The 13606-nt window shown below is 36.9% G+C and overlaps 2 protein-coding genes across 2 annotated transcripts in view; both read left to right on the top strand.

Moving 5' to 3' along the window:
• Nucleotides 1-669: 669 nt before the first annotated feature.
• atxn7l3b (ataxin 7 like 3b) lies at nt 670-7860 on the top strand. The gene is made up of 8 exons (XM_016559583.1): nt 670-924; nt 1565-1685; nt 1941-2073; nt 4174-4345; nt 5628-5725; nt 5862-5884; nt 6221-6270; nt 7223-7860. Exons 2-8 carry the CDS (start codon nt 1635-1637, stop codon nt 7320-7322), a joined length of 627 nt encoding a protein of 208 aa, XP_016415069.1. The 5' UTR covers nt 670-924; nt 1565-1634; the 3' UTR covers nt 7323-7860.
• A 2051-nt stretch (nt 7861-9911) lies between these two features.
• Nucleotides 9912-13606, top strand: part of LOC107745673 (SWI/SNF-related matrix-associated actin-dependent regulator of chromatin subfamily D member 2-like) — a 7373-nt gene continuing 3678 nt past the window's right edge. The window contains exons 1-2 of the mRNA XM_016559595.1: nt 9912-10355; nt 11584-11807. Coding sequence (XP_016415081.1) covers nt 10182-10355; nt 11584-11807 — 398 coding nt within the window. The 5' untranslated portion in view covers nt 9912-10181. The remainder of the gene's footprint in view (nt 10356-11583; nt 11808-13606) is intronic.

Genomic DNA, 13606 nt, shown 5'->3' with positions numbered 1-13606 from the left:
TTTTTTGTGAAACGAATATTGAAAATCTAGAGCATGTTTTCTTTTGTTGAGATTTGGTGCAACTTTTTTTGGAGAGATGTACAGAACTGGCTACAGTCTAGAGAGGTTGAACTCCCACCCCTTACGATGAAGTTAATTAGGTTTGGTATTTGTCTGGAAAACAAAGAGTTGGATTTTGTTATTAATTTCTTGCTTTGTCTTGGAAAGTTTTTCATTCATAAATGTAGATGGTTTAAATCTAAACCCAACTTTAACCAGTGGATGAATGAGGTTAAAATTTTGTGCAAATCTTTAGAATTGGTTAAAAACAAGAAAGCTCTCAAATTGATTTCGTTTTTGGGGCATGTATAAACTAATGTAAAAAGCCCCTTTTGGTTTGTTTTATTTGTTCTATTTATTTATTTATTTTCTTCTTTGTTATTGGTTTATTGTGATCTTGTTTATCACTGGTTATGCTCAACCTAAGGCTGTTCACGTGTTGTTAGATTATGTGATGTGTTTATGTACCCAATTGTTTGTTTGTTGCAAATGGAAGCATAATAAAAAAAATAAAAAAACGTTCATCAGTTGATTTCCATTTTCCTTCTATCAGACCTGGCTAAGCGATTCAGCGGTGAGGCGTTCTGAATAAGTTGAACGGGGATCGATTGGTCAGGTCTGGGTAAAGGGAAATGGAAGTCTGCAGACGGGGATAAGAGATTGAAATCCGAATGTGGAACTCTTCTGTTTTTGTCTGTGAGGAAATACTTTTAGGGAAATGTATCTTCGGACCTTTTGTGTGTGTTACCTTTCATGTGCAAACCATTAATTGGACAAAGAACTAGTAGATTCCTATCAGATTTGTTTATTGATATGATCAGATGAGCAGCCTCAGTCAGTGCAGTGAACAGACCGACAACAGCAACAGCCTCCATTCCAGAGCTGGTGAGTGACAGTAATGTCCATATAATGCAGATAAACAATGTAGATCACGTCAAAGCATGTGTTGGGATTTTCGCAGTCGTTTTTGTTTAAGTACAAATCCTTACGACTCGATTTCAAGTCACTATTGTTAAATAGGCGCAAACCTTACCTTGTGGATGTCCTCATAATGATACAGTTTTTGCATCAATCATGTTTAATGAACATATCTTGTCTTTTATTATCTTATGCCATTAAAGCGTTTTAGTTTATGTGTTCAAGCTGAACGGAACCTGCTATTTCAGTCTGTAGGCGAGACGGGGTGTAATGTTACATATTATTGTGATCTGTTTCATTAAAATATATGATGTTTCTTACAGCTATTAATATGAAACGACCTTTATCATTGCGGTAGTCGAGTATTTGCAGTGTGCAGTGTTATTCAAGGCAATGCAATGGCGTATCATTGGTTCCTCTAGCAGTTGTTTTATACAGTAGCGTGTATCGTTGATACATTCAATTATTCATAGTATCACAAGCGAAAGCAGAACTACATGGTCAGGACTTTCGTTTTGTATGACTTTTTAAAGGCAGACGGAATCATATATTGCTGTCTCATGCCCTGCCTGTGTCTTTCTTTGTTTGGTTGTTGTTGTTGTTTCAGCCTCTCCTCAGCCCATGACTGCTGCACTACAGCATGTAGACAGCAGTGCTTTCTCCTGGAGCTTTTGCAAATGAAAATGGAGGACGTGTCTCTGTCCAGTATGGACAACAGTAAGATGGAGGTGAGTGGGTACGCCTTTGTTTTCCATATGTTGTATTCTGCATCATTAGATCTGTGTTGAATAAACAAACACATGTGGGTGTTTCACCTCTGCGTCATGAAGCATGTCCCGTGGTATACATTTTACACACATTTCATTGGTTTTTCCAGCTGATGTGTCTAGTGAGCACATTGCGAATGTGATGTGTATCCTTCTGAAGGTTACAGTGTGTTTCAAGCTTGTTAATACATGCGTGTGTTGTGCCTTCTTCCACAGGGCTTTGCTCAGGAGATCCTGTCTGACCTGGTGGAGGACGCCTGTTTGGGTCTTTGTTTTGAAGTTCACAGGGCTGTCAAACAGGGATACTTTTTTCTGGATGATACAGACCAGGAGAGTATGAAGGACTTTGGTGAGAGTCTCATATTTCTTAAATACAACATTGAATTTGCATTCTGGGACTTAAGGCCCGTTCACACAAAGAATGATAACTATAACAATAGCTATTAGCGTTCACACAAAGACACAATAATATTCCATCTATTATAAGCACTTTGCTCGAGATCTTTAAAGCAGGATGGATTCTGTCAAATTTTTATCATTCATCAGCTGGAAAAAAAATAGTTTTGATAGTCATTTCAACGATAGGGTTCCTCTGTGATGTTATCATTAGGTTTGTAGTGTGGACCTTGCTATGCTTTAACGTTTATAATGATTTTTAAAACTTTCTTCATCCTTGGTGTAAACTGACATTTAGTCTGATTTTGTCATGTAAATGGGATTATTTTCCAGGCCAATTTGAAAAGTTCACAAACTTTCACTGATATGACTAGAGTTGTAGAGTTTAAGATGTTAATTTTTAGAATGACTTTTCAGCATTATAACTTTAAGGTGTGATCACAGCAAAATTGTGCAGGTAAAAATGTCCATTGTCTAGTGTCATTAGTGTACTAGGGATGTATGAATCACAGCTCACACAGAGGTCACTTTCAAACAAAGCAGCTTTGAGTTGGTCAACGCAGCAAATTTAAGTCATATTCCCTATGAAATCCACGCCCTCATGTGAATTTCCTGATCGTGTGAATTCCAATTGACAAAAACTGGATTTCACACTCAAAAATTCGCAGAACAACAGTACTTGTGGTCGCACCTTTAGACATGAATGGTTCAGAGCTGCTGGGAGGGTTTACGCAGATGCCGTAAAGGAACCATTCACTCAAAAAAAAAAAAAAAATGTATCATTTTATTTTGAGCCCATTAATACTTTCTTCTGTGAACCACAAAAACCTTATTTTGAAGAATGTTCACGCTGCTCTTTTTCATCAAATGAGTGAATTGAATCTGCGCTGGCAGGGTGCATTTACACTTGCTGTTGTGCATCCGGGTTGGTTTGGATGAAGTGAACACTTCCTTTTTTTCGAACGCTGATGCACACCTGTAAACTATACCTAAGTCTGCCTCAAAAAGGCTAAATGTGTACACGGTATCTGCTTGTGTGGGTTCTCTTCTCACTCAATTTTCTGACAATTGAGATGACGCACTCAACGAAGCAGAGAGAATATATATCTCATTACTGCTAAAAATAAAAATAAACTCCGGTGTTCTTTAAAACCTTTATAGTACATAGACGCAAGTGCTGTTATGTATTTGTGAACAAAACCAAAGGTTTAAAAAATTTTTTTAAATAAGGTATACAACTGAGACAAGCAGTTCTACAAATTTTGCCACCTTCTCCAGTGTTGTTGTTACCTTGCAACAGGGGTAAACAAATTCCACTTTAATGGTGCAAAAGTACCGTTGTTCGGAATCAGAAATACAATGTGAACAAAATCCAGCAGGGTCAGGGAGACATCAAGAAATCAAACCAAATGTAAAAGCACCCTCAAGCTCTAAAAAAAGAATGAAAAAAAACATAAAAGCAACCTTCATGACATTTGCATTATAATCCAAGATGTCTGAAGTCATACAACCAAAGTCCTTTTTAAGGAAAATTAGTTCAGTATTTGTAAAGGCAGCTATTTTGGGTGTGCAAGACCAGCTCCTGTCTACTTGAATGGAGACATTCTGAAATCTCAAAAACTGCTTGCCAAACTCACATTTAAATGGCATATTGACATTAACGACCTCATAAACATTATCATCAAATTGTGTTAAAAGACATATATTTCAGATATTGGTTTAGCCAATGTGTATGTAATTTAATGATTTTAATAATAATTTATACATTTAGCAGACGCTTTTATCCAAAGCGACTGACAGTGCATTCAGGCTATACATTTTTTACCAGTATGTGTGTTCCCTGGGAATGGAACCCACGACTGCGCGCGCTGCTAATGCAATGCTCTACCACTGAGCCACAGGAACACTATGTATGTTTGTATTGTATGTGCAGTACCAAGTGCAAGTGCTTTCTCCTGTTCATTGGAATATGAGAGAACCATCTTGGGATATGCAGCTTTTTGGAAGAAGCCACCTTTAACCCAAAACTCTTGTTTCCCACTGTTATTTGTAGAAATCGTGGACCAGCCTGGAGTAGACATTTTTGGGCAAGTGTACAACCAGTGGAAAAACAAAGAGTGTGTGTGTCCCAACTGCAGCCGGAGCATCGCTGCTTCACGGTTTGCTCCTCACCTGGAGAAATGCCTCGGCATGGGCCGCAACAGCAGTCGCATTGCCAACCGCAGGTATTATGACTGAACATTCCCAGAAGAAAAATTTAATATAGATGTCACGTGAACTCGAGGCAAACGTTCATGAAGGGTTGGTGCTTGCCTGAATGTCTGGAATCCGTTTTTGATAATGCTGGTCATGTGACTGCTATTTTGGAACATGTGATGGTAATGTGTGTGTGTATAAATGTATATTTAGAATTGCGAGCGGCAACAACACGAACAAATCAGAGAGCGATCAAGAGGACAATGATGATGTCAATGACAATGACTGGTCTTATGGGGCAGAAAAGAAAAATGTAAAAGCACCCTCAAGCTCTAAAAAAAGAATGAAAAAAAACATAAAAGCAACCTTCATGACATTTGCATTATAATCCAAGATGTCTGAAGTCATACAACCAAAGTCCTTTTTAAGGAAAATTAGTTCAGTATTTGTAAAGGCAGCTATTTTGGGTGTGCAAGACCAGCTCCTGTCTACTTGAATGGAGACATTCTGAAATCTCAAAAACTGCTTGCCAAACTCACATTTAAATGGCATATTGACATTAACGACCTCATAAACATTATCATCAAATTGTGTTAAAAGACATATATTTCAGATATTGGTTTAGCCAATGTGTATGTAATTTAATGATTTTAATAATAATTTATACATTTAGCAGACGCTTTTATCCAAAGCGACTGACAGTGCATTCAGGCTATACATTTTTTACCAGTATGTGTGTTCCCTGGGAATGGAACCCACGACCTTTTGCGCTGCTAATGCAATGCTCTACCACTGAGCCACAGGAACACTATGTATGTTTGTATTGTATGTGCAGTACCAAGTGCAAGTGCTTTCTCCTGTTCATTGGAATATGAGAGAACCATCTTGGGATATGCAGCTTTTTGGAAGAAGCCACCTTTAACCCAAAACTCTTGTTTCCCACTGTTATTTGTAGAAATCGTGGACCAGCCTGGAGTAGACATTTTTGGGCAAGTGTACAACCAGTGGAAAAACAAAGAGTGTGTGTGTCCCAACTGCAGCCGGAGCATCGCTGCTTCACGGTTTGCTCCTCACCTGGAGAAATGCCTCGGCATGGGCCGCAACAGCAGTCGCATTGCCAACCGCAGGTATTATGACTGAACATTCCCAGAAGAAAAATTTAATATAGATGTCACGTGAACTCGAGGCAAACGTTCATGAAGGGTTGGTGCTTGCCTGAATGTCTGGAATCCGTTTTTGATAATGCTGGTCATGTGACTGCTATTTTGAAACATGTGATGGTAATGTGTGTGTATATAAATGTATATTTAGAATTGCGAGCGGCAACAACACGAACAAATCAGAGAGCGATCAAGAGGACAACGATGATGTCAATGACAATGACTGGTCTTATGGGGCAGAAAAGAAAGGCGAGTCTGTTATATATCACCTTTCTGTGCAATATTCTAGATTTAATCACTAAACCACTCAAGGGATTTCACTGCATAACTATTTATGAATGTATGCATGTTGTGTTATTTTAACATTTAATATTTTGCTTTCTAGCCAAGAAGAGAAAGTCAGATAAGGTATTTTTACATTCTTTGAAACAACCTGTACACTTGGTAAGTTTGTTTTAATGTTACATATGTTCTGTTTGCTCTTAAATGGCCTCTCAGCATTTGTAGCCACAGGATCTGGTGCAAATTAGATGTAGAATTAGTTTATTAAAGGATGTAGAATTCTTATCCACAATTCCTGTCAACAAGAATGCTTTGGCTACTAACTGTTCATAAATTAGCTTTCTAAAAAGTGCTGGACTGTAGCATATTTTACCTGCCTTTTCCATTACTTTGTCTTTTTAATTGGTTTCATTTTCATATCCTGGCTGCAGGCTAATGTTTGATTGTTATTTTTCCGCGCAGAATCCAAATTCACCAAGAAGATCCAAATCCATGAAACATAAAAATGGTAGGTATGTGTTTTTCTTTCTTGTGTGAAATCTGTAATATTATATTCAAGTTTAAGGGCCCCGATATACTCATAGCAAAGTTATTTTTCATTCTTCGCTTGGAGGTTAAAAGAAGTTTGAAAAACTATACAGTTCGCAAACATGCCAATGCTGCTCACGCTGCTGATAGTGGCATTTAGATGAATATGTAAATATGAACTGCATGCTTTCCTCTCAAAATATAAAAATAAACACAACAAAAATAACAGCAATGGGGGGTAAGAAAGCGGTGATTGAGCATCTGATCATATTGACGTGAATATGTCAAAAGTCTTTGCACTTTATACAATAGATTGAAGGAATAATTCACCCAAAAATGAAAATTTGTTGAATTGTATCAACCCTCAGGCCATTATATAGATGAGTTTGTCTGGAACACATTTGGATAAATTTAGCATTACATCAATGGGTCCATTGCAGTGAATGGGTGCCGTCAAAATGTGAGTCCAAACAACTGATAGAAACATCACAACACTCGACAAGAAATCCACACGTCTCCAGTCCATCTAGTAAAGCGAAAAGCTGAGTGTTTGTAAGAAACAAATTCATCATTAAGACATTTTTAACATCAAACTTTTGCTTCTGGCTAAAATATGAGTCCTTCATCTATAATATTGCTTTCTCCAGTGAAAAAATTGTCTTGTGTGAATCAAAATAGAAATATGCACAGATCAAGTACCATTTGCAACTGAAAACAGTTAAACAAAAATATCAGTGGGTTTTGATTTGAGAGGAGAAATGGGGATGGACTTTTTCATTGGAAGCAGAGTTATGAACTTTTGAATTATGAATTTTCTTTGGTGAACTATTCCAAAAAAGCGAGCAGCTTTACTGTGTCGTTTATAATTTCTTCAATTTCTGCTATAAAGCAGCTATCCGCTGTGTTCATGTATTTACTCACTTCTAACCTCGACAGACTGAACAGAAGAAACGAACCGGAGAAAATTTCCACGTCAAAGAAGGCGGAGCCGCAGAGTGCACCTACTCATTATGTAATCGTCACGGACCAATGGTAGTTCGAAGGCGTTTACCAGCCTGAGCAAACTTTTCCAGGAAGTTGGCTTTGACAAGTCAACTGATTTTGTTCGAAATGACATCACAACAGTGCGTTCTTCAATTTCGCTTGAAGTATACGGGGCCTATAGGGGCCATTCACAGAGCGTGTTTTTGCATTGAAAAACGTGACGTGGGGAATGGGGGGAAACGCAAAGACACTTTTCTTTAGCTCAATTATCGAATATCCATCTAGTGCATGTTTACAAAGGAAAACGATGGGAATGCAAAAACACAATCCGTGTGAACGGCCCCTGAAGTTGCATTCAGCAAGTTCGAGGTCCATTTTAAATGCTTTACATGCCAGTTAAAAATATCGTAAGCGATAATGTATGCTAACAGTCAACCGTCTTTGAGACTTTTAAAGTTGACAATTTAAGACATTTTAATTAACTGTCTGGTGCATGGTTTTCTTGAAGCTTTGCTGGGTCCTAAGAGACGTGTGGAGAACCAGGACAGTTTGTGCGTGTTGCTAAGAGAGGAGACATTCTCTCAATAACCCTGTGGGTATCAGGAGTCACTCACTACCCACAGTGCCACACTGTTCGCCTTATCACGGGATTGTGTGATCTAAATTATGCTGATCAGTGGAGGAGATGTGGACTAATTCTTCTGTCATTCAGTTTACATAATTGTTTTTTTTCCATTTTCATCTTCAGAATTTTTTGCACAATCTCTCATATCCTGCTCGTGCAGCTTTGATTTCTGGTCTCTCAAAATCGACACATCTAGAATAGAGGAACTTGCACGATTCTCTCAGGGAGGAAGTTAGAACTCATCATATCGGCAGACAGACGCTGGGCCAGTTGAGCTCTCCCATCACTAAGGTGCAGGATTCTTTCTAAATGAAATTTAAATGAAATTCTCGTTCTGGGAGGATTTTACAGCAGTTAATAATGAAATCGTTAAAGATTTAATAGCAAAAAATCAAGATCATAAATCAGTGTGAACAGTTTCCCATCAGGTAATTACTACACAGTTTCTTATTACATAGTTTTGGAGAATCATGATCCAGTAGAGTATTTTCTTTTCTCTGTAGTTCAATAGCCAAAGTGTGGTACAGTTGTACTGTATTATGTCACTAGTTCTATAGCACATTATCATACTACATTTTTTATTTTCAAAAGTAAGTTATTGGTTACAAAGAGAGGAAAGACGGTTTGGCATAGACCTCAAAAAATAATTAAGGCTTGAGAATATCTTTATCATTGTAAAAAAAAATTTCTCAATTTTTTTATGTATTAGATGTTTACAGTGTAAGGTGTCCTGTGCAGTCTCACTTTGTGACTGTGTACATATATATATTTGACTAGGTGAAAGATGCTGCTATCCTGACCGTGAGCCATACGCTTATGGGCATGTCATCAATGTAATAAAAGATCAGAACTCTGAACATGCTTCATGTGTGTGCTGCAAATATTTATTTCAGAAATATGGGTGTTGTAAAGGCAAAAAAAGTTCCAGTCATTTCTCTTGGTAAAATGCTATGCTTGAGGCTTTGGCTTCTTTAGGAGCTATTTTCGTAGAAGGCCAACAATTCATTAAAAATGTTTTTTTTTATTGGTCTTATGGAGTATTCTAATTTGTTGAGATAGTGAGTTGGTGGGTTTTTGTTAAATGTGAGCCAAAATCATCACAATTAAAAGAACCAAAGACTTAAACTACTTCAGTCTGTGTGCATTGAATTTATTTAATACACGAGTTTCACAATTTGAGTTGAATTACTGAAATAAATGAACTTTTCCACGACATTCTAATTTATTGAGATGCACCTGTACTTTTTATCAGCCACAAAACGCAGTGTGAAACTTTTCACTGTTCAAAGGAACACTTGTATTTGGAAAAACATCGCTTTTGACTAAATAGAGTAGTACAGATACCCTTAGGAAAAATGTGTTTGTTTGTTTTTCTGGTCCCAAAATATATAAACAGTAAAAATGAGGAAAACTTAATTTCTTAAAAAATAATAAGTGATATTTCTTGACGATACTTGTTAATACTTAATTACTTGATCCTTGTGCGAATATGTTTGATGATGTTTTGAGTAACATTTGAGTAAGTACAGACTGAAATAAATGGTAGAACACCTATGTTTATTTAACCACTTTTTGCCATTTTTTGATGTAATTTATTTCTGCATAATTTTGCCTGCAGTAAAGCCATAAAGAAAGAAGAACAGTAGACGCACAAGAACAAAAAAGTTTGTAAAATAATTAATTAAAACCGTTTGCCAGTATTTTATTTTCAAATAAGCTCACATTTACACTTGTTCATATCCCTAAAATGTCGATTCTCTAATTAAATTAAATATAATTACTTAGCAGACCAGATTAAAAATGTAACTTTTAAAACTTTGTCAACAAATTGAGCAACATCAAGAATTGAGGGGGGAAACTACAGGCTATGAGCTGCATTTCCATATTCAAAACAAAAGGTCTTCTTTGTACACCAAATTAAACCGTTTTCGAGTAACGTTATAGAAGACATAAGCTGTCGCTTAGTTAGAGGATTTGAGGGAAAGTTATTTGGCAACCCAGAGGGAGGAGATCTGAGAAGCCACACACACTGATAACTGTAGACATTGGTCAGGCTCTTAAAATGTTGTTGAGAGGCAACCATTATGATAAACGGGGGTTTGACATGCTTTTAGAGGAAGAGATGACACACTCAACGGACATCGATCGACACTTAGCGACAGAAGAATATATAACATTAGATATTTGAACGCGATGCGGAAACGCGGAACTTTAACATTTTTTTGAGTTACTCAGTAACGATTTTGGATTTGTTTCTTAATTATTAGCGGGAAAAAATAATATAAAATGGCTTCTAGATCGGGTTTATCAGGTTTCCCCGTCAACCCCAGTACCCCGATAAACCCCAGCATGAACCCCATGAACCCGGGTCACAGCAGCGCCATGAGAATGCCCGGAATGCCGCATAATTCACCCTTCAGAGGGATGGGCAGTAACGTTACCCCGAACCAGTACCACCAAGTAAGTGACGGAACCACTCTTTATTTGTTTGAAGCGTTTAGCATCACGCCATAGCTTCAGTCTTCACTTCTGTCCAATATAGGAAGTGTCATTGCATTAGCAACAATGACGATTTAATAGCATATTTATGACCATAAAAGTTGTCATAAAATACAAGGATGCTTCTTTACAGAAATAAAAAGAGAAAAGACTGAAATTTTGAATTCATTATTTTTAAGAGCACTGTAGAGGCCCTTGAAGAACAAACATCTAACTTCCGCGTTTGAGTCCCACCATGAACACGACAGGCGTGCTTTACTTTGAATATGTTACCTGCAAACAATCGGTTCAGCCACTAACAAAAAGTGCCATGATAATGCTAGTCCATTTTGTAATATACAATGGTGATACGATTATCTTTGGACTGGACATATACCATTGTAATACCAAGGTGTTCGAACATGAACCATATAATAGTATTTACTGCGCCGTTGAGTACCACGCAATTGCCGTGTATAAGAGTATCATTACCTAATTATCCCATTAACTTATAAAGTTAAAAACCATCTGATATCATCACTGTACCATGGTACCAACAAGGTATTTTGGTAACACTTTACAATAAGTTCCTATTACTTAACTAAAAAAATCAACAAAAGAGCAATACATATCTCACAGTATTAATCTTTGTTAACATTTGTAAATTCTATAAAAACTCTGTTCATTGTTAGTTCATGTTAGCACAGGTTTTACAGATACATTTGATTGAAATAAGAGGCCTAGTTCACCCATACATGAAAATGTTGTCATCATTTTTTTCACCTTCCACTTGTTCCAAACCTGTATGAGTTTCCTTTTTCTGTTGAACACAAAAGAAGATATTTTGAAGAATGGTGGTAATCAAACAGCTGACGGTAGCCACTGACTTCCATAGTATTTTTTTTTTAAGTCAGTGGCTACCGTCAGCGTTCTTCAGAATGTCTTCTTTTGTGCTAAACAGAAGAAAGAAGTTCATACAGGTTTGAAACAACTTGAGGGTGAGTAAATGATGACAGAATTTTCATTTTTTAGGGGAACTATCCCTTCAGTAAATTATGAAATTAACATTAACTAAGATTAATAAGTGCTTTGGAAGTATTTTTTAGTTAGTTCTTGTTAACTAATGTTACCAAATGTTAAAAATGGAACATTGCAAAATTATACCGTATTTGTCATGCTTAACCTATAATAACAGTCTGCTATTTGTTAGTGTCACAATAGTAATCCTCAAATCCTGCAGTCGTACACACAGCGCTCGAGTATGTCACGAGGAATGCCAATAGGGGGCATGGGGTCTATGGGTTCCCCTCTGCCCGGTCCGTCTTATAGTGGAGCCATGCCTATGCGACCCGGGATGCCTCAAGCTGCGATGGACCCTTCCCGGAAGAGACTCCTTCAGCAGCAGCCCGGGGGTCTTATGGGTCCAAGAAGGGGGTTAGTACATTTAGTATCAATATTTGTGCATGTATGGCCACAAATTTAAAGTTACAGTAGCGTTCATGTCACTTCAAAGTTCCCATTGAAGTCTAGCTTATGAGGCCTTATAAACAAAGGAAGGTTTTGGTTTTGGAGCCCTAAGTAAAGTTTGTATTAGATGATGTTAATAATGTGGCATAAAGTGGTCTGGTTCTACTATAGAGCAGGATGTCAAGTACGATGTTAAATCTAAGAAAAGCATAAGAAGCATATGATTCTGCTTACATGACAGTAAGTGTCCAATACTGAACCTAAAAAGTGTCATCTGCCAGCGGATAGGCATTTGTCTCTGAAGACCAAAGACTTCTTTGTCCTTCTAACTGAGAGACTCATTTGTTTCATTTTGCCAAAGAAGCATAGCATAGCTGTGAATTAAAAAAAACATGGTTTATAGATGTCTCATGATATTAGCAAAAAGACTTAAGCCACAGGGCAGATTAATTTGATATTATGGATGTTTGCTGAGGCATTTTGAACACCCCAAAATGGAAATTTATTAGTTGCACACCCTCATGACGTTCCAAACCTGTATGACTTTCTTTATTCTGTCAGACATAAAAGAAAATGTTTTGAGAAATGTCCCAATGTGGTCACCAAAACTCTTTGGTTACCCATATTCTTCAGAATATCATCTTTTGTATTCTGCAGAAATGGTCATAAAGGTTTGAAAAGACATGAAGGTGAGGAAATGATGACAGAATATTTATTTCTGGGTAAATTATCTCTTTAACCATAAATATTAAATTTGGCCATTTGTGATACACACATGAATAATTTACACCTCAAATTAGTATCAGAGAGATGTGCTTTTGATGTGCAATTGTTGATCCAAGCAATTAGATGATTTTTGGTTTTGAATGATAAAACAAGTGAAAAGTTCACAGATATAAGGAGCGTCTCGAAAAAAATGTAGCAGACAAAATCCAGTCACTTTAATAGGAATCCGTGCAATCAGGAGTTTCGCACAAGGCCAACATTTTTATTTTCCTGACCGTCAAACAAAGCTCATTAGTCGATCGTTAACCAGTAAGATTAGAATGTCTTTTTAAAAAAAAAATTTATTAGCTTTATATGCGCGAATAGCAGCGTAAACAATGAGGATTCAATTGCTGCATCATGCACCTGCAGCGCTTCTGTGAAAGGAGAAAAATGTAAAAATGTCCGCTGTAAAATCAGCGTGCAGTACCCAAACAAACATTTTTGCGCATGTGAAGGATTTTAAGTCAAGTCAAGTCAAGAGAATTGTAGAATAACAGCATTTTGTTCATTTTTATTTTCCTGACCGTCAAACAAAGCTCATTAGTCGATCGTTAACCAGTAAGATTAGAATGTCTGTTTTTTTTGTTTTAGTAGCTTTATATGCGCGAATAGCAGCGTAAACAATGAGGATTCAATCGCTGCATCATGCACCTGCAGCGCTTCTGTGAAAGGAGAAAAATAGAAATGAAGTCTATAAAAGGAATAAAATAAATAGGATCACACAAAATATATAATAGGCTATAATATAATTAACAAATTAACTAAAGGGAAAAAAAACACTGTGCAACAAGTATAGGCTACGCTCGTTTTTGTGACACTCTTAATGCATTTTATTTCTTTTCTTTATGTCTTTTCATCGTCTGTTTGATTACGTCTTTAATTGATTTTTCCGTACATTTCTGCCATATGTACATTAACTGACAGTCACCACTGATAAGCTACCACTAAATAATGTAGAAACTTAATTTGCTGTAAAGTTGCTTTGCAACGATTTGTAT

The sequence above is a fragment of the Sinocyclocheilus rhinocerous genome, unplaced genomic scaffold, assembly GCF_001515625.1.
Source record: "Sinocyclocheilus rhinocerous isolate Xijiao unplaced genomic scaffold, SAMN03320098_v1.1 scaffold768, whole genome shotgun sequence".
NCBI lineage: Eukaryota > Metazoa > Chordata > Actinopteri > Cypriniformes > Cyprinidae > Sinocyclocheilus > Sinocyclocheilus rhinocerous.
The sequence above is the reverse complement of the archived record's forward strand: the minus strand, read 5'-3'. Positions and strand labels throughout refer to the sequence as shown.

Bases quoted from the DNA above. Each gene is read 5' to 3' on its own strand.
- atxn7l3b (XM_016559583.1), top strand. From the start codon at position 1,635: ATGAAAATGGAGGACGTGTCTCTGTCCAGTATGGACAACAGTAAGATG. The intron at 5,885-6,220 runs GTATTTTTACAT...TTTTCCGCGCAG, and splicing joins AGAAGAGAAAGTCAGATAAG to AATCCAAATTCACCAAGAAG. The intron at 6,271-7,222 runs GTATGTGTTTTT...TAACCTCGACAG, and splicing joins ATGAAACATAAAAATGGTAG to ACTGAACAGAAGAAACGAAC.